Source organism: Syngnathus leptorhynchus, chromosome 10 (genome assembly GCF_054491065.1).
Source record: "Syngnathus leptorhynchus isolate UIUO chromosome 10, UIUO_Slep, whole genome shotgun sequence".
NCBI lineage: Eukaryota > Metazoa > Chordata > Actinopteri > Syngnathiformes > Syngnathidae > Syngnathus > Syngnathus leptorhynchus.
Window position 1 is genome coordinate 5,606,040 of NC_141204.1, and position 21,902 is coordinate 5,627,941.

The 21,902-nt window shown below is 42.4% G+C and overlaps 2 protein-coding genes across 2 annotated transcripts in view; one reads left to right on the forward strand and one right to left on the reverse strand.

Annotated features, from left to right (window-relative positions):
* The window catches only part of LOC147050099 (calcium-activated potassium channel subunit alpha-1a), a 105,338-nt gene that overhangs the window by 11,255 nt on the left and 72,181 nt on the right, over positions 1–21,902 (forward strand). Inside the window, exon 2 of the mRNA XM_085922108.1 lies at positions 13,743–13,913. Coding sequence (XP_085778234.1) covers positions 13,743–13,913 — 171 coding nt within the window. The remainder of the gene's footprint in view (positions 1–13,742; positions 13,914–21,902) is intronic.
* lrmda (leucine rich melanocyte differentiation associated) overlaps positions 3,810–21,902 on the reverse strand; it is a 266,124-nt gene continuing 248,031 nt past the window's right edge. Inside the window, exon 12 of the transcript XR_015067407.1 lies at positions 3,810–3,959. The gene's annotated coding sequence lies outside the window, so the exon portion shown is untranslated. The remainder of the gene's footprint in view (positions 3,960–21,902) is intronic.

Consider the following 21,902-nt stretch of genomic DNA (forward strand, 5'->3'; position numbering starts at 1 on the left):
CAGAGAAAGAAATTGTTTATTCCCGCCGCTTGTGGATTGTGCGTGAGTGTGTATGTTTGTGTGTGTGTGTTATGGAGAGCACAGCAGTGGTCAGCCAGTGGGCAGGATAACCACATGCCTGATGCGCAGGAGATTGCAATGCAAAATGTGATTTATTGCTGTCTCCTGGCCAGCTTCACCCCTGTTGTTTTTGTGCACTCACAGTGTATATGGTGGATGCCTTACCCCCCCCCCCCCCCCCCACACACACACACCAAAAAAAGACAACCATGTCTGTTGCTATACAGTATACATATTTGAAGATAGTTGCTGAAATGGTACACAGACTATTAGCTAGCTAGCCACATTCGCATAGCAAAAATGAACCCCCCCAGCACTGTCCCTGTGTCTCGGTCGTAAAGTTCGACCTGGTGTTTACCTCCTGGAAGGCTGCCTGACCTCCAGCTTGCCAGTGCTCAGGAGCACGAGGTGTTTTGTGTGATCCGCTGAAAGAAAGAGTTGCATTTATTTTTCCACTCAGGTCATTTTAATACTGTTATAAATTATTATTGTTACATTTGTGAAGAGTAAATTAATGTAAAAGTTATTTTTTCCCCATGAAAGTCTGACATTATAAATGAGTTTTTAGCATTAAAAATATTAAATCAAGTATGATAACAAATTTCTTCCTTTAATAAAAAAAAAGACATTCTGTGTAATACTGCAGGTTTCAGCTGCATAGAACGTCATGCTGTCTATCCATGTAGCCCTACCCACACATCCATAATGAGCCGCAGATCTGTAGCCTGTTCTTGTGGCAGGCATAGCACATAATGCAAGCGTGCAGGGCTACAGGTGGAATCCCTGATGAATAATGGAGGAAGCAGCGTGTTGTTCATTTGTGTTGCGGACACAGATACTGTGGCTGAATTATTGATGCCAGGCGGCATTCTTTGCCCTTAGAGTCATGAATCAATCATGAAAAATCCCTCAAGCAGTCAAAAATGTTGAAAGTTCTTCCCTCGTAGAGAACATTCTTGGGACTACTCTCTCCATACCACTTGTATGAATATAAATCGTGTTGGGATCAATAGGAAAGTGCATGTTATGTCTTAACAAGAGTTTCTTCTTCTCACCTCTCTCTCACTTTTCAAGTTTCCTTGGGCATTGACATGATAAAGAAAATAAATAAAACCAGGCTTTCTGGAAACGAGCTTCGGCGCACTCTCACGGAACTTTCCGACAAAATCTTGCTTTTAATAGTAAATAACAGCTTTAGGGCACCAGTCCGCTCTGATTAGAACAAAAACTGAACAATCTTGCTGGGTGCGCACCATTGGGCTTTCATTTAATACAAACTGAGGCGCACCTACACGAGGTGTGACTAATGAAGTACACGACGCCCAACGCAAGTCTGCAAATCGATGTGTCCTTGTTTTTCGATTTCATTTAAACATGTCTGGTATTACTCAACAGACACTAGTCTTTACATTATTTCCTAATTCATTTTTTTACATAGCCAGATGCTAAAAATGCTATGCTAACATTAGTGGCTTGCAGAATAGACGACAATAAAACCTGAAGACAAAAAACAAAAGTTGCTTTGCTTCTGAATTTTGTTCACGTCAATGAAATAGAAGCCTCTGAAATGTAATTCATGATTGGTATTACAGTGTTTTGACAGCACACCAAATTCACGAGCCATGCGTATTTGTGTACTGTCACGCTTTTACAGTAGTCATTGAATGTCAGACGATCATAAAGGGCTTCCTGCAATGGCGCCCAAGCCGTGCAGGGGCATGTATGGCGCCCCCTCTGCAAATACGCGCACTTACACGCGCTAGCCGACGAGAGGCTAAGGTGTAGGGTTTCTTTCCTTTTGCGTAATGTTTTTTCAGGCATACTGGAGCCTCCTCGGTGTGTCATTGTTGAGCGCAGTTTAAAATAGACAGAGGGTATTTGCAGGCGGCTTAGTTGCAACTGCGACCACACGTGATTGAATTAGAGTGCTGTCACTGGAGTCCATTATGGCCGCTTGGATATTTTCCATCAGCAAGTCACTCCCCAGTCCTGTTAAGCTATTTTTTTTTCTCAGAATTTATTGCCCCACAGCTGCGTTGCGTTGTTACTTGATTCTTCCAAAACAGGCGCTTTGGGGGACATGTAAAATGCTAATTGTATTATTATTATTATAAGTATTTTTTGTGACCTTTTGTGGCTGTAGAAATTCAATTCAACAACATAATTTCAGATGTAGTAGAATGACAATGTTGTGGTCCAACGGTTTAGCTTTAGACACTTTTCTGCTCTTGTATTGTAACTGACGAGGCACACTATCGTTTGGTGGCAGAGCTCGTGCACACATAGGTCAGGCCACATGCGAACATTTTGACTGACGGCGAGTTTAAGGGCTCAGCAGAGTCACACATAGTGGGAGATGAATGACGCGGCACCCGAAGCATGTGACGCCTCCACAACGTGGCCGCCGCTCGGGCTACCGTGGAGCCGGACGCTATTAAAGCCGACTCGGTCGGCGCTCTGTGACATTTTCTTGAGACGTGTCTGCAATAGAATCAAAAGTGTCTTGTCAAGCCCACGCCCGGAGGATTGAGCGTACACCAAGGTTGCACTTGGGAGTATTTTTCACCCTCCTCCCGGCTAAATATAACGTGACAGTATTTTGGTATTTTAGCACTTGCATTATTAGAACGCCCTTCCTCGGTCTACTGCGGCACCTTTTTAATATGGAAATGAAAGATTAGAATCATCTAACCTTGACATTTGCTGCGTTTTGAGCAAAAAAAAAAAAAGAGCTCTTATTGACATTGAAAATGCGGCTGTGCCTTCAGGTCAGGTTTGCAGGCATTAAGGCGTGAAACGTGTGTGATGGAGAAATGCGCTTGTTATCAAATTCACAGAAGCCGTTTACAAGGAGCCCAACATTTAGCAGCATAGCATTATAAGAGTGCTGACCATTGCTTCGGGATGATGAATAGAAGAATGAAAATAATTTTTCTATATTTGCATAAAGGCTTTTCATGCGGTCCAAAATTGTCCCGTGAAAAAAAGAACACACTGGAATGGATCTCATATTTATAAACTATCAATATAGCAATGCTATGCGATACGAGTGACACGTCGATATTTCCTGAGCTACATGCTAATGGTTAGCATCGGTAGTCGTGGGTTTAGAACCTTTCAAGCAACATATCTTTTAATACAGTGGCACAAGCACCAAGTTTTATTTGTCATCACACACACATAACCTATTCACTCGATAGACTATGGCTGCTCTGGGGCCTCGTTGGCCTGTGAGGCCCTAGAAATCTTGATTTTCCTCTGTATGGACCTTGTGGCTGGAGGCATGAATACTGAATTTTTCCTGCCCTGAGGCCTCACTTTTTCATCTTCAAACCAAAGCGGAACGTGACTGTTGCCATCATGATACCAGCTATCTTGGTGAAAATCATTAGTTCACTTGACTTGAAGTCATCCACCACATCTTAATGATCTCACGTCACATGCAATAAGTCTTGATATGTGCTTTTGTGCTGCTGTTTTGGTTAGCAATATAGTCCAAATGGTCTCTGCAGGTAAAGTTTTATTGTCTGAGTACATAATAATTTTGGTTACGCCCTGTTTTTATTCTGTTGGGAAAAGGGAAGCTTTATTTCTCCTGAGCGCCCTGACGATTAACTGGGACATGGTGTTTATTATTTAAGGGAATTTGACACCTTACACGGAATCGTTTTTGCACATCACTGCATCGACACTGACCACATCTCAGGCCTCCCTGTTGCTCAGCTTCAGTACCCCCTTTGCCAACCACCACACACACACACACACACACACACACACACACACACACACACACACACACACACACACACACACACACACACACACACACACACACACACACACACACACACACACACACACACACACACACACACACACACACAAACACACACACACACCTCCTCCAAGCCTCCTCTCCCACACGCTCTGTCTCACACACCTACCGTCTGCCCGCCAGGTCTCTGTTGCTAGGCGACAAGCAGTGAGCGATGGACTGCTCTTATAAGAACGACGCTTGTCCGTCATCGGCTCACCCCTGCATGCGCACGCTGTTTTATTTTGAGGGACTTGTCGCAGGCCTCTTTCCATTTTTTTAATTTTTTTATTTACAGATGTTTCAATCACTGAGAACTCATATTTAAATGATCACTAAAATAGAGAAGGGTGCCATTCTGTTCACATTCAAATAGTATTGGCTCAGTACAATATCAAAGTCAATCTGCCACTTTAAATGTTTCAGCAGTCTTGCCCCCATCCTCATGTAATTAATTCCCATTTGAGCCGTCCCTCAGGCCTCGCCGCCTTTTATTTTCACAAAAAAACACGATGCTGAGCGCTAAAAAGCACTTAGGCCCCTATCGATCAGCGTCCGGCTATCGGCTATGTGGCGGAAGACGCGAGGAAACAGTTGTTGCGGCCAACCTCCTGGCTGACTACGCGCTGTTAAATAAAGTACACTGATGTCAGGGATTAGCATTGTGGATTTTCTCACCAAAGAGGAGCTCACGATCAGGCTCTTTCTTTGCTGCAACAGGCATAATGCATCCAGATGAGTGGATTACTAATGCGAAGTTTTAGAATGAAGCCGGAAGGTTGGCTATCTTGGCTGTGATGAACCCCCACCATTAAATCTTTAGCGTCCATGTTGAGTCGCCCAGATGATTGCCCCGGTCTGTGTACACATACCGAGTGAGGCCGTCAGTACATCACTGCCGCTGTCAACCACAAGGACAGTAAGAGATGATGTGAATGTCTTTGTTCTAGTGCTTAATCTCTCGCTCGTTCATGCGCTCGTACGCACACATACACACGTATACGCACATATGCACACACACACACACACACACACACACACACACACACACACACACACACACACACACTAATACACAAACACACTAATACACAAACACACGCATGCATAGCTCGCCTTGTTGTCTGCCTCCACAATGGGATTTCATAAAACAAATCCCCCTCGCATGCAAATGAAGACATTTCGTCCTTGCGTCACCCTCGCTAACTTCCCACTGTTGGACAGAAATGCAGAAGGGGGCCACTTATCTTTCCCTCCGTGTGAATGGAGCTAGAATTTGGCAAAATAATTTGCAGCAAACTATTATATCGTATCGGAGCCAAACGCTTGGCAAATCAATTTGGAGGTGAATTGCACTGTAAGAGAACCTTTCCTCTGTACTTGAGACTGGCTTTAAGTACATGTTGTAAGCACTAAATGTCATGTACATTTTCTTGCCATTTTGATGCCTCCTGCAGCCCATTTAGTCAGCGAACCCATTCAACCTGAATTTAATGCATCCCGTGCTGATGGCTGCCAACTCGGAAAGTCATTCATGCAAAGGCAGCCCATGCAGTGACAGCCCACAATAGAATAACTGCAAACTTTACAGTTTTGTGGACGTGCTGGAACTTGTAGAATCGCAATCCATTCACTTTCCACCGATTGGAGGTCTCTGCGATATTATGGACTATTTCTTCTCACTCCGAAAATAGTTTTACATCTCTCTTTTTTTCATTAAGATGAGTTTTAAGATTGGTTTTACAGTTTAGGAATGTACTTTTACTTATTGTGTATTCCTTCTGCTGCCCGTTTAGGCAGCAACCTCGTTGACCTCAATTTTAAATAAAAATGTATTGGCTAAAATAAATAATAGGAAAAGTCAACATTCAGTTCATTGTAAACAAACCAGAAGTGTAACACCTGCAGATATAAATGAAGCAAATTCTGAGGCTCGGATCGAAGCTCTTGTCGTTTTATTCGGATTAGCATGTTGTTTCTGAATACGTAATGAATGATTAATGGTTAACTAGCAAATATAACCTCATTGCAGCATTAAAAATCGTTGCACTAGAGTTGGGCTTTTATGGCTGCATTTACATCTTGGCCAGCTCAATTCATTCACATTCCACCAAATGTCATCGTTGATATTTATCGTTCAGTATAATTCATGGAACTCCACCAAACTTTACACATATTATTAAGCTACATATCATATACAGCTTCATCCCGCTACCCGTTTAGGCAGCCAACTCATTCGGCCTAAATTAAATGCACCGATCTGGCAGTTAGCAAAGTCATTTGCATAATACGACCCCACTCAGTACACTTTCCACTAATTGCAATGTATTATTTTTTTCCCAAACGGTCACCCCCACCAATCCATCAATTTTATACAATCCACTGTTTGCCCGCCAGAGCGTAAATAAACATGCTTTTAAAGTATCAAGCCGATCCCTTCTCATCCTTGATGCTTCCCTGCTTTATTTATTTATTTTAGCTGCTTAAAGCCTTTGATTTGTGAGGCGTTAATCAGAGATGAACAGAGGACGCCGCAAACCTCGCCGGCAGCTTTGTTTCCTCTCCGCATCACACGAAGCCTCAACGCTGCGCCGCCGCCGCTGCACGACCCAGTGTTCCTTCAAAGGCGATGACCTATCCTATAAATACGGGCAGATTGCTTAGCCGCGCCGGCGTGCCGCATAAACATGCTGATTCTCTGTAGGCTTCAACGGGCACACGCACTCACTGTCTGCTCCAGCTCGTCTTAATGGAGCTTGTTAGCTGAGGTCACGCTGCTCCCTGTGCACGGGGTCACCGTTGAAGAAACCTCAGCCATCGGAGACAATTGGAGATAGCAAAAAAAAAGTGTTCATTGATTCCCCTAGTGTCCCCGTTTTCTAACTGCGGCCAGAAAAGCGTGCAAATTGTGCATGATTTCTTTTCCCCTGTGGGAGGCGTGAGATTCAAATGTAAAATGATGTAACAAGCCTGCAGTCATTTTCATTTGCGCTTGTTAGCCTCTCAGCTGCTCTCAAATCAAGGACAGGTCTCGGAAACATTTTTTTTCCTCTCGTAACATTTACAAAACTAACTACAATAAGTAAACACTTTTTTTGGACCAGCTTAGTCTTACTCATCTTAACATAGCCAAGGCCACAATATAAGTTATTATCCAAAGGTTACATAGCTCAGTGGTAGATCTTTTGTCACCCAATTTGCAGGTTGTGAGTTCGATCCTCATCCTTGGTGACTATATGGAAATGTCCTAGAGCAAGACACTGAATTTCTCTCTGGTAGAATATTTCTATTTTGTTGAACATGAGTTGTACAATGACAATAAAGTAATTCTATATTTTTTCTGTAAGCGCACCTTTACTTCAAGCGAGTTGCTTCTGTCGCCATAAAAGATGTCATTGCTCTTTCTAACTGTTAAGCAGCCTCATTGATCGGCGCAAGTTTGACAGCATGGAGCCAATTAGGGCAAAAAGCTACAACCTCGGCTCGTAAAGCAACCGACGCCTCCTGTCCGCCGGTAGCGTGTTTGCTCTCGGTCTGCTTGAGTGTGAGAAAAGCTGCGTTTAGGAGGGAAGCTCATTAGAGGTGGGTGCCAGGCTGATCGGGTTCAGCGTGGAGACAGCACTTGACTTGTTTTGCTTTTTCTTCTTTAAATCCACTGGAGGAGGAAGAAACCTTTTAAGGACCTTTTAAGAATTGAGGTTTCTAATTTTAGTTCCCCTAAGACCTTTTTACAGACCCTTTAAAACTATCTTGGGGGAGGGAAAACACCCAATTAAACATTATGAAAAAATGATGAAGGGCATTCAAAGTATGTGCAGGCTTCTAAAAATAGTTTACCAATCAGAAAAATAGGCATGATATGGAAATGTAGTGTTTTAAAAAAATCTTATCATTCTTAAAGATTTATTAATTTGCATTGCCTCTATTCGAATGACTAAAAGAATAAAAAAATAAAATAAATAAAAGATGATATAAAAATGTAGTTTAAAAAAAATCATCATCATAACAATTCTTCATTAATGTGCATTGTCTCTATTTGAATAAATAGATAAAGAAAGCAAGCAAGCAAGCAAGCAAGCAAGCAAGCAAGAAAGCAAGAAAGAAAGCAAGAAAGCAAGAAAGAAAGAAAGAAAGAAAGAAAGAAAGAAAGAAAGAAAGAAAGAAAGAAAGAAAGAAAAGAAAATTCTTTTGACGTCTTTGAACAACATTGCATCAAGTTTCTGGAACGTTCTTTCGAAGCACGCAAGCTTGAAGGACAGATGATTGATGGAGTTTGTTCTGTTTTTCCATCAGCCATCACACTTTTCAGGTCCATTTTATAAGGCCCAACATTCTGATTCATACATCACCTAAGTGATTTTGATGCAATAGAAATCAGTCATACACACATATGCACACGCACGTACACATCTATACTGTACATTTACTCCCACGCGGACGCGCCACACTTCGGAAAATTGTCCAGCGACCTTGAAGGGATGAAAGCGGTTATTGTGTTGGACCATGGAAAACATTCAACCTTCAAGGTGGTATGGAACAGATGGCTGCTTCGTGGGTGATGACAATTTAAAAAGCTTTAGTGTGGCACTCAATATTTGATCATTATGCTGCTGATTTGTTTGGGAAAATATCATCAATATTTGAAATGTTATTGCAACATGAAACGTTCATATTGGAATATCATTCAAGAATCGTGAGACTTATTGTATTCCTTCGAGAATCATATCTCAGCTTGTTAATGAAGCATCTTTGTGTCTGATTATTCTCTGTGATGGAATAACATTCACTGCAACAAAGACAAACGCGTCCTACAATTTATTACTTCGGACACAAACGGATGTTATTTGTTTTTGTCTATGGGATGATTTCCCGTGAATAATCTTTATCTTTTTTTCTCTCGCTGCCTAGTCATTCGTTAAAACTGCACGCCTCCGTCTGCATGTAATTATTTGCTCCATTATTTGTTTTCACTGCCTGCCTGCGTGAGGCCATAAATTACTGGCGCGTTGGATTTTTACCCGATGAGTTCATGCGCTGTCACAAGCAGTCAAAGCAGAGCAACAATCAGCTCGAGAGACTGCAAGTTATCGTGCGGGGCTCGGAAAACTCACTTATGTAGCTTGTAACTAATTAGTTAGTATGTTCTTCTGTGATCTTCTCATCCGGGATGAAGTTTCCGAACGCCCGGTTTGAGATTTACCGTCCGCTCTCAGATTTAAAACTCAACTTGATGAATCCGCCTTCATCTAAGACAAACATTAAGAGGTTTTGGCTTGAGGAAAGCCTTCTGCATGTTTGAATCTTTCATCATTGTTCGTCTTTGTTCTGCATTTGTTTGTAAATCATTTTGGGTGTCTTCTAATGGATTCCATAAATTCATTCCTGGCTTTTAGCCAATATTTAATGTCAGCTTGAGTTTTTTTGTCTAAACTTCATCCCACCCATTTAAGCTACTTCCAATCTATTTTCTGATGACAAAATGATCAAATTCAAAGATGTCATGGATGACGAGCGCTGACCTTTTTAATGCCCCACAATTCACAGCGTCGCCTATTTTTAGCCCAGAGCCGCTGGAGCTTTAAAGATTGTATCAATGGGAGAGGAGCAGTCCGCGGTTTAATTCAACCGGATGCTACATTCAAGATTTTTCTTTCTTACGCATCACTTCTTTTGGTCGAGGAGTAAAGTGACTTCTATTTTAGTGGAGGGTCATAAAAGAATGTGCATCACCGACATCCTCTGCCGGCAGGCTTCCTTTGTGATGCCGTGATTGTTTCTGTCCAGCGGCGGGAGTAACCTCGCGAACGGGGCTAAAGTGTACTTAGTGTCCGGCTATTGTGAAGACAGAATGCCCTCCTCTCCTTGTGTGTTGATAGAGTTGAAACGATTCTGCTGGCGGATGTCATCTATTTAGTTCACCATCCACAAAATATCCAATCCCGCTCTGGCCTGAATATAGGACCGGAAGAACCCTAACCTTTCAGCTTTGGTATGATTGACTCGGTTGGTATGTATGGATGACACAGAAAATGGCTACCCTGAGATTGTGAACGGTATTGGAGGGGCCTGATTCACTCAAGATTTGCACTTGCTGAAACAGCTTACATTTTTTAAACGTTCCAAATAAAATTTAGCATGATACATCATGTTAGCAGCAAACTGGTTGCCCCTGACCCGTTTGAAAATAAATGGCGGATTGAGAATTATCGATCCTCATTTTATATCCAACTGCATTAGACTGGCAACAATTTACCCTTTGCTTCCACGTGACATGAGTGGCTCCTGTTATTATGATGTTGCTATGATACTAGATAGATTAAAAAGTAAGAGCTTTTGTAGTATTACTGACTTGCCAAAGTATTAGACGTGTTTATTGTGTTCTGGTAAAAAGTGCTGCTATGGCAACATCCACGGTAATCCGGTTGTCGGACGAGAGGGGTCTTGTAACTTTTGCCACATCCAGACAATTGAATAGTCTGTTGGTTCAAAACAAACTTTCCAGTTTCCATACACGACGTTATCCGATTCAGCCTTCCACCCGAGCGCGTGTGCATTTACGTCTCTCGTCCCTTTGCGCTGTGACCCAGTGTTGGCCTGTAACCCAGGGACACCGGGTAACTGTACCGCCATTAAAATAGCAAACAGGGCGAACGGAGCGTGTTATGAGATTTGCTCGTTTCTTGTCTCCCCGGGTGAGTCTATAAATAGCTGCCCACACTGGAATAGAGTTTTCCCCAGCGATGCAGACGAAAGCCAGAGGAACAGCTGCACTAAAGCCAAGTCCTGTTAGATCACATGGGCGGCCGTCGGTCACTCACTCTTAAAAGCTAAATTTAACGATGAGGATGAGGCTCTTTCTCTGAATCAGCTTTGTATTTTCCCCATTGCAAATTTTTTTTGTTTTCGCTCTGTTGGCATAATTTGCGAGGTTATCGCTGTCAACCTCGCTCCGTCATTGTGTCGCTCTCTCCTTTTGGACATTTTGACCTCATCCGTCTCCGGTCTCCGTTACCCCGTCCTGTAGATTTCCTACTGTCAGTTCCTATTTTGTCTCCCTCCCTGTGTCATGTTTTACCTCTCTCTCTCTCTCCATCCCTGTTGGTCTCTATTCCTTTCTCATTATTGCCTCCCCTCCCCTGTGTATGCTGCTAATTGGTGCAATCCTAATATTAACTGTGTTCACGGCTCCCGTTATGGGGACGCCTCTTGAAGGAGCAATATGAACTCAATACGTGTTTAAAAATGGGAATTCTAAAAGGAGATAGCGCGAGCCTCGTGTTCATATGGAAGGATTTATTTAAGCTGACCTGCAAGATGAATTGTCTAAAAAATTCACAAGATGTGAATAATCAACAAAAAAGTAGTGTCCAATTTGAGGTTGGATCTGAAAAAATTTGCTAGCGGCCATATCCTCTCCCACTCCCACCCACACCCCGTCACTATGTTGACATCACAGGTGTGTATATATAGCCGGCAGATGGATTCTCCCATGGCAGGCCGCTTGCTCTCCTCCCTCGGCTCAGGCCACATCGCCGTCCCTCAAATGAACTAGAAACAATTTTTTGTTTACGTTGTCTTCTCTGATCTGTCCAGCCATCGCTTGGTGACTACATGCGTTATTCATGTTGCCCTCCTCAGCTGGCACGCACGCATCAACACGCCTGAACGCATCACTGATGCCGAATGTGCCATGCTAGCATCCTGTGTTCAGGTGTCCGCCAAACCCATTATTGTTAGCTTGTTTAGGGATGAAAAACACCCTCAAAATAATTTTAATAAATAAATCTTAAAAGAAGTTAAGATCCTTTATTATTTTTGTTCTAGCTTATCCTCCCTGTCATGAGCTACCGTATTTTGCGGATTATAAGGCACAGCGGACTATAAGGCACACCTTCAATGAATGGCCCATTTTTTAATTTTGTCCTTATATAAGGCGCACCACCGGACTTTAAGGCCCACCATTAATGCATCATTTCAGATTTTTAATCCAAATCAAATCATTCTCCATTTTATCTTTTTTATTTCATTTTTTTTTCAAAATAATGATTCATAGTCTTTTTGATTCATGATTCATAGTCTTCAGCGGGCCACCTGAGATTGATTTCATGACACAATACTTCGGGCCAGTTTAAATTTAGGAATTTGGTCCATATATAAAGCGCACTGGACTATAAGGCTTTTGAGAAAACTTGAGGTGTTTAGGTGCGCCTTATAGTCCGGGAAATACGGTACTTTTAAAGTAACTTTGTCCAATTGAATTCAGATAGGGAATGTTTAATTGTTGATTGTGGTTTCAAGCAATATTCATGAATAGTAATTTCTCAAGGAAATAAAATGAAATTTGAAACCTAAAAGTCCGTGCTTAAATCCAACATTTTTGTTTTAATGAATCATTTTAATGATCTGCTTGAAAGCTACTCTTGTCTATGAAACGTCTACGGGTAAGAAATGAGTGCAGGGCATCGACATCGCTACCACAACATGCTTGGGCTGCTTTGGAGCAGGCGTGCGGCCAATCCGAGTGAAACCTTAGACTCTCACACACACGCACACACACACACTTGACACGGAGTGCTCCATCATGTGACCAGCGAGACAAATGCTAGTTGCGTTGTGACTTCTGAGAATGCAAAAACCACAGTGTTGGAAGGTGTTGCACATTTAATTGGGATATTTAGAAATCATCTTGTCACTATCAAATGAGTGTTTGCAAGATTGCAACATTTTTGCTTACTCTTTTATAATGTGTTGTCAAAATAATTGAATAATAGGTCTGGTTCAGACTTTCTCTGCTCCGTTCCAGTAGCCCAAAACAACTTTCTTAAGTAATCGAATCGTGTTTGATTACATGCTTCCATGACACTTAGAGGCTGAGTCCCCCAACACTAATAACCAAATAAAGCATAAATAAACAAATTAGCTACTGGCGTTTTAAAGATGGAGGCCTTGTGGCAAGAGCAGATAATGATCTAATGACTAAGTCTGGCTCTTTTAGGGCTAGTTTATTGGCATTGTTCTGGGGGTGGGAATCAAATTAGGAAAATGGCAGCTGTGTCCATGCCTTACCATTATCAAATGTAATCCAATTTGATGAGACAATCCTCTTGAAATGGACAGAGCAACCTCTCGGGCTCATCTGTAATAGCAGCGCGCTATTTAGTCAAGTACTCGCGGCAGGTTGTATGTCTGGTTTGATCTGTTTGGCCTGAGAGATCCATAATGGTCTGTCCATCGGGTCACTTGGTCCATTTGGTTCTCAGTCAAAAGTCCCTCTTTTTTTTTTTTAAATCTACTTACTGCAGAACCTCTGAGGTCAAACACAATATCATCTGAATGGGGCCACTGTCCTCTATCTTGAAAACGATTCCAATTCTAAGACTCCTCCAATATATATGCCGAGTGACATTTGCATAAATCCAAAGAGGTGCAAGAATGTTGCAACATGACCGTTTTTTTTTTTCCTCTCTGTCCCGCATGCTCGAGTTAGCATTGAAAAGCCTGCATGACAGTCACCCCAAGGAGCAATTAACTTAAAGAAGCATATGTGCGGAATGAAAAGAACAACTACTATGTATCATTCTGTCATTATCTAATAAGCGCCCATTCAAGCACACGCACACGTGTGTGGCGTAACGCAGATGGATGCCATTATGGCGTGATGGCTCTTTCTTTGCCGCCCTCAGAGGTTTTTTAGCTCATCATGAATGTGGATGTGTTTACTGAAGCTTTCCCCATGAAGCAAAGATGTTGTTTCAGGAGCTCGTGTGGCCAAGATGACAAGTGTAGTGATGATTTCACGACTGTTCCAGTCTCTGTTTATTTTTTCTTTGTTGGTGCTTAATAATAAAGGTTTTTTTTTGTCTTCCAGGAGGCTCAGAAAGTGAACAACCCCGCCAACAGTCAGGCAGCAGACAGGGCGCTAAAGGGTCCTGATGAGAAGACGGAGGAGGTCCCGGCCAGTGAGGTGGGATGGATGACTTCGGTCAAAGACTGGGCCGGCGTTATGATCTCTGCCCAGACTCTCACCGGCAGAGTTCTGGTAAGTTGTTTTCTTCCCCCCATTTAAAAATGTAACTATCCCCAAATCTTTGCGTTCAAATTCCTGAGCAATATGTTGTGCAGTGACAACCACATTTGGAGCTAAGTGCTTCATTTTGATCTCACACATTCAAGTTGGCTTTGGCCCAGAATGGCTTCGCTCAATATTTACCCTAGCGCTATGAATGTTTATATTTACACTTTAGAATTTGGATGAATTCTGTATACCTTTGAGTTTTGTCTTTGACATACAACTAAGGTTATAATTAGCGCTATTTCACGCTTTACCCTCAAGCATCTTCTTGAATAAATTTTCAACACGCATAAAAGAAAAACAGTTTGGTTCACTGAACGAAAAGAAAACTCTAATTCAGATCATAATAAATTTGTCATCCACATCATGTATAGTCTGGATGAATCGCCACCCGACACTGTAGGGATGTTATTAGATTCCATAGGGAAGCTAATTTTTATGTCAAATTCTGGCTGAAAGGCTGATTTGGCCGGCGCCGCCCAATTAGCAATTATAGTTGACTTGCGGCATGCTGTTGTACAAGGTGGTGTTTACTCTGCCAACTGAACCAATGAGTGAGCATGCTTACAGTATGCAAATTTATACAAGTACAAGCGGGAGATAGCAAGCTGACACTGTAAATTGAAATTTCATCGCAGTACATTAGAAATGATTTTAAACAGTCCCTATGTGATTGGCTTGTCGACTTTAAGCCTTGATTGAAGAGGTTTCATAAAAGTGTGACGTTCAGGAATGATGGCTATTTTATGCACAGCACCTTCATGTTCAAGTGCTAATTAATGCGATTCTGGCAGTGTCAATCAAAAGTGAGCATCATCGTACATCAGAGCTCATTAGAGTACCCGATGAAGTTTCAAATGAGTATGCGTGATCCCAATTGTTTGAGATGAGCCTTAACAATGTGAGTCGTGCGTGGCGGAGAAGAACAAAAGATTTTTTTAATGAAATGGTTTAATAGTACTGTCCCAATTATTGCCTAACCAACTGCATATGTCTCATTGCGGTCCTAATAGCAGTCTCTTTGGCTAACGATTTAAAACATACCATGAAATGGTAGCTTGCGACAGGCTGGATGGAGAATGTGGCCATTAGACTGGAATTATTGTAGCAATTGAGGAAAATGGAGTGCAGTAATTGGTCGCCTCCAGCAGAGATGCTGTTAGTTCAGTTTCATCCACTAGTTTGCTGTCCAAGGAAAGACACGGACTCATCACCTCAATGGAACCACTAGTGAAATTTTAACGCCATTTCACCAATCAGACCCAGGACATGTCTGGCTGCGCACAAAAGGTAAGTTTTCAAAGCGACTCATTTCTTTGAATCACGGCGGACTAGGAAAATACTTTGCTTTTACCTGAGTGTCTTTATTCTAAAGTAATGGTACTCACACTGGAGGGCAATTTTAAACAAATCAACTCTGCTCAGTTGTAAATGAGCAAAGTGTGAATGGAATTTCAGGAGCCGCCACTTTGAAGTTTGCTGTAATGTGACAGTTGCTTAATACTTGGCCAGGGTAGTGAGGAAACCGGGAGGGATTGAAGAGGGGGGGGGGGGGGGGGGTGCTGGCAGGGTGGAATATGAAGAATCCTATGGGGAGCTGTCAATTTACAAAATGAGCCCCTCTTTCATCCACTGGCACGGACTCACACTTTCATCTCGTACCCCGCCTCGAAGCTCCAGCTCCATCAAGCCGCTATGCATAAATGTATATGAGCCAATGACAGACGCATCGGCAGGGGGAGAGCTGGAGAGGAATCTGATGCCGATTGCTTTACGGGATACGCAAATGAGTATGTAACATCCAATAGGGACCACAAAGTGTTTTTTTCCCCCTAATTTGTATAGATGATGTAATGACGTGCAGCAGAAAGTGTGCGGACGTAAAAATATATGCTGGTGAATTCACTGTGTAGGTGAATGAGTATCTCCTCATGTGGGCTGGATATGTACATTTGCGGACGCTCGGATTTGTCCGCATACTACACACACTTGCTCGATAGTTTGTGTATCCACCGTGAGTGTGTGTGTGTGTGTGTGTAGGTGGCTTAGTGATGTTTGTGAGACTCGTGCTCTCCCGTCAGTGTTTCAGTGCAGATCAAGATTGCAACGAGAATCTATGTACACAGAACCTGGCCGGTAACCATAGCAACTGCTGTATAGTGGGGCTCAGTCATCTGACATTAAGGGGGTGTCTGCAACACACACGCAAAACACACACAGGTGGGATTAAAGAAACTTGATGCTGACTCCATTCGGTCCAAATGGAAGAAGCAAAGAAGCCCAAGGTGTTGTTGATCAGAATGATGCAGTCACAAGTGGAGCCGCACTCAGGATGTGTTGAGAGCGCTTTCACATCTCATCACTCAGGTGGAGTTTCGGGAACACCTGAGCCACACTCAAGGACTGCCTGATGTTTAACCCTAGCATGTTTCTTAACAAATTTGCAGTCAGAACTAATCCAATGTGGTCTTTTTGTTTACAGTGCAGCAGGTTTTCGTAGAAAAAAAAAACAGCTGTTCCCGTCTGGAAGCGATGAAGAGTGGAACGTAACCTGCCTTGCTTGCAAGCACACTCTTCTGTTTTCATGCTTTGATTTTCAGGCTCGGGAAATATGTCGCTACCTACCGCCTTGTTTGAGGATCAATGAGATCCAATGTAAAGATGCATGTTAATACTCGGTTGGAACACACCAGACTGTGTCGAACTATCGATAGGTTGGGGTGCAAAATTCCGAGGAACCCTTAATGAGACACAACCGTTTTTTCTTTACAGATAATTGTGGTCAAAACAACCTTTAATGTATAGTCTGAACTATGCTCTATTGTATTGCAGCATTCCTACTTCTGACCGTATTATGTGAATTCTTGCTCAAGTTCAATAAAATCAACTGGAATGTCCGCTCGTCACCATTTTATCGTTTAAGCAGATGCCGCCTTCCACCCTTTCCAAAGCATTTGATGAATTTTCTAATTGACACGTCACTTGTGCTTTTGCTATCTCGAGGATGGTGACCATATTTTTGGAAAATATTTCACCACGAGGTGCTTCTGCTAATTTGGTCATTTATTGACTTGAATCTAAGTGTCAATCTGTCAACTGTTGAGCAATATAAGCATAGAAAATTCCCGTCAAAGGTTTGCGGACAAACTTTAAACCCAACTCAGAATATATTAGAAATAAGCCTCAGCCTCATTGGCAAAACAAACAAAATCCTTCTTGTTAATTTGCCTTGATGACTTCCCTACCGATGAAAGACCAAGCGTACCCGAAGGCTCACCGACTGAATAACCAACAAGTCCAAATCCAGAGGCTTTGCCTCTCTCCTCTTATTTTAATCCGCCACGCCGTGCTGATCAAGTGGTGTTAGAACCTCCTTTTTTTTGCCCGTCCGTGATGCGTGATTTGACTTTGCCCAACCGGTCGGCTCTGATGAGAGTGGAATTAAATATCCACCCACGGCGCATAACCATTACGATCTGACATGTGCTGCATGAGAAACAGCTCATTGTGGTGATTAGCAATAAGGCTAGTAGAGCAGATCCCTTTTAAGGCTCGTAGCATTGTTCAGACTTTGGACGCAGTGACAATAAAGAAAAGAGCCTCTGGCATACACAGCCATTTACAGTTCGGATTCCAATTTACGAGTCCGTCGTCGTGCCTTGTGCTGATAACGAATTGTAACCGCCTACTGTTCATATGTCAAAGTTCTCATTAATAGTCCGTTCAGTGTCACACAGAAACACGCCATATATCTCCTTTCAATAAGGTGCCGTCACCCCGTGTGCGCCGGGATAAGATTGATGCTAGCATTAGCCTCGTCTATGGGCGTCTTTGTTTTTGGCCTATCCCTTTTTTTGGGACTGTAGCACCACATCAAATATTTAATAGCATCTGTAGTGTGGCTTTCAGCTCACTTTGAGCTCAGGGTCATAGCGACAGACATCAAGAGTCATAAAAGTAATCGCATGTGACCTCCGAAATAGCGAAGGAAATGAACCGATAGGTGAATTAAGTGCCATTTCTGTGGTCTTATGCAAAGCAGGAAGGAACTTAGCAATGGAGTGCCTCTCGCAGTCGAAGGAGGAAGTGTCTTTGAGAGCCCTGTGAGCAGCTGTTCACTCAAAAGGGGACACATGTAGGTGGAAAGGCACGGCACCTCTCGATGCCTCATCAAACTCTTGACGGGGGAATCACTCTGCTTGCTTTGCAGATAGACCTCATTAAGCTCCCAAGGGCAGGCCGTCCAAGGAAATTTCCCTTTGGACAGCTGCAAGCGGCCTGATGTTCTTTTTTGGGACTAATTGATTCATGTGTTAATGTTCCACCCATAATGTATGTAATCTGGTAATGTCCAAGAAAAACAGGATTATAACCTACGGACGTGGATGTTTTGCACTATTTTCCCCGCGCGGTGGATTTGCACGGCATGGTCGTTTCCAGAAATAGGTCAGGTCCCGCCATCTTTCTTAATGGGATCTTGGGCGGCAACCGGGGACCATCTGTTCGCAAAGCCCGTGGTCATCCCTCCGCCTTCCCATCAACCCAAACATTGCATATCAACCCTCATTTTCTATATGAGATCAAATACACCACATCTGTCACTCTATCTTTCTATTTTTTGTTGTCCTTGCCAGGAAAACTTGAAATGACTTTGTCTGACCAAACAGATGGCCCTTCTTGGTTTTTGGCAGACGAGTGAATGTGAAAATGGTCATACATGTAGAATCCTAATTTGAGGACTGCAGTGGTTCATTTCTTCTGCATTTGTTGCGGTTTATTGTTTTGGCTACGTGTCCCCATACGTCCCGTTGTGGAGAAAATTGGTGTGAAAGTGTTCTCGACCACTTTCCTGGTTCGAGAACAGCTGTCGCTATTCACCGTATTTTCCACACTGGTGTGCACCTCATTGTTTTACACCATTGGATCGACAGTTTGACAAATTCAGTTTGCACCCTTGACTTGTTTGGGCGTGTGTGTCTCTGATACCTTTTCCTATCACTAGGGACTGTAGAGTATGTTTTCTGCTTACTGAATGTGTGTGTTCAAGCAGCTGTATCCCTGTTTGCTTGCCCGTGTGTGTAAACTCACGACTGTGTTTGTAGCCTCACTGATTACACTTTCCCGTTGAGTGTGTGTAACTAATTTATTGCTGTCAGCATACTCCTCAGCATGGGTACAGCTGTCAAAACAGCCTCAGCTCCTGCGTCGTGACAACGGTTTCATCCTTCCACATGAAAATAACTGCCGGCATCCCACACTGCGCCGGCCGCTCTTTTTGAATGTATGGCCCCGTTGCAAACTTGAGGGTTTTGCATCAGTGGATATGTCCAGCCAAAGGGAGCCCAGCATGTGTGGGGGAATTCATGAGGAAGTTGTACAACAAAACAAATCCACCGCAAATTGTCCCCGAGCCTTAAGGGAGCACGCGGGAATATGATAGAGTTGAAACGTCCTTCTGGCAGGGGGATGACCAATGGAAATGAGCCTTTGGGTTATGAGTCACAAATAAAAGTGTGTCCAAGATTTCTGATAATTTCTAATTCTGATGTACATCCTAAATTTACTTACCCTAGAAAAAAATTGGAGTATGCGGTATTGCTTTATTTTGTTGAATTGCACGCTTCAGAAATGTCTTATAATTTCATTTGAATCCTTTTGCAAATGAAATAAAGAAAATAAAATTCTGCTCACACTGTGTTAGCTTCTGAGCACAGTTGTAAAATAATATCTTTCAGTTTAACTATCTTTATTTATTTATTTATTTATTTATTTATTGACTTACTTACTCACTTATTGTTTTAATACTTTTTTTGATAAACCTCTCGACCAGTGTTGATAAAAGACAAAGAATTTAAACTTTAATATATCCTTTGTATCGCATCACGCTACATTATTTGTTCATTAAAACCTGCAAATGTGGTATGAATGAATACAAACGAAGAACACAACTGCATCCTTGACAAATACATGACACACTCCATTCTCACAGTCAGTGGCTGTCCAGCAAAAAATAAAAAAATAATTGCTTTCTGGTAGCCCATCAGTCATGTTGTTGTGTGAAATAAGCAATCGATGGCCGCATTCCCAGACAATTTCTCCGTAAATTAACAGCAGTGGACACGGACAAATCTATCCATTTTTCACCGCTCCTTTTGCTATCCGCCTGTGTTCCCGCAGTAATGAAAGTCAACAGCAGAGGCGAGTAGCCCATATTTCCTTAACTCAAATTCTGTGTCCCCTGCTTTTCCTCTCCGCTGTTTTTGTTTAGCCGCCTTATCCGTTCATTTGCCGTCATTTATCAGCTCAATCAATAGCAATCCAATTGGCATAAAGCTGCATCCTCCGAATGGTGATGAATAGTTGCTTATGCCCGTGCAAGCAACCCTGCAGCGGAATGACTGAGTGGGAGAAAGTGCACGCCAACGTCTTCCCGGTTGAGAAAATTCACAAAAACACTGCCTTAAAGGACAGCCATGGGTTTTTTTTCCCCATAAGTGATCTTTATGAAATATTGATGTCTCCAATCCAGTGAGGGGCCGGTGGGTGCGGTTCTCTGCATATAATCGTATTTGTATCGATCAATTTGAGCCTGTCGTTTTGATGCAAAGTAAGTATTGGTATGGTCGTGATATACACGGAGCATACTGAGATCTTACTGTTTGTCGTATTGCAGTTTTATTTATGCCAAATAAATCCCAGAAATGTGTTTGGCATTTTATGAACGCATATGAAATATGAGCGTGCATATTTGCTTTAATCGCTTCATGCAATCAACTGGTCGTTTGTTATTGTTATTTGAATCCAGCTTGTAATTTGCAAGCACAGGTTGCTGGTGATTTACGGTTGCCATGGTCACAGGTTCCCTTGTGTAAAGTCTCGCTTTTCCTGGGATGCTACCACTTGAGAAAGGATGTGTGTGGTTTATTAATCCCGTGAGGTTAATAATTTAGAGGTAGAAAAAGTCTAAAAGATGGAAGTGGAGAAGTAGAATGGAAAGAAAAGGCATCGGAAGGTTGGTGCACTCAGCGTGTTTTCCCATAGGAAATAAAATTAATCTGCTGTTGTCATCAAAAGCCCTTTATTAACTGTTAAGGCCAATTAACTGTCATCCAATGTGTAAAAAGAAGTTACCCACCGTTAATCGTAAAAATTAAAAACAATAAATCGTGTCGGTGAACGTGTAGCTGGAGATTGCAGTTTCTTGTTGGAGGTGAGTCTCTCTGTATAAGAACAAAGCGAAGTTTGCTTTTAATTCTTTTATCATTGATGTCATGTTACGACTGACATATTTTACCATTTTCTCCTACTGCAAAAAAAAAAAAAGGCTTTAAGTTTACATTTTTTTTGTTCCACATATCAAGGTTATTTTTTTAACGCCTCCCGCAGGGCAATGCTTGACTGTACGTTTTTGTTTCACATATTGATCCTTCTTCTAGTGGTTTTTAATTTACCACAGCACACAGGGGTACATTTTACAGCTGTCAAATGACAGGTCTGGAGTTTAACCCCATCCATGAATTCTCCAGTGCCCTCAGTCGAGGCCCGTCATAACGCCGCAGGTCTTTCCACGATGACTCATCGCACCTCGGTGTTTCTCTCTCGCTTTCATCTATTAACCAGTCCATTTACCACCCAGACCCCCATTTCTTGGCCAACATTTATTTTCTCTTTTTCTGCACTCCCCCGTGTATCTTGTCTGTCCCTTACTTAGGCAGCAAGGTCAAAAGAGGAGGCTCAGCTGTGATTCTTATCAACTGCCCTTTAGAAAAAGTCTCAGACACTTGAATCTTTCAGCTCCTGCTAGACAAGATGCTGAACGCATTGTGTAAAGATTAGAATGGGCAATATTGTGGAAAGGTGACTTTTTTTTATTGCTTGCATTCACTTGTTTGCGTCTCTGGAGTGCTTCGGGTGTTAAATGACAAGTACGTTTTACCGGATGAATGTATTCGTCAA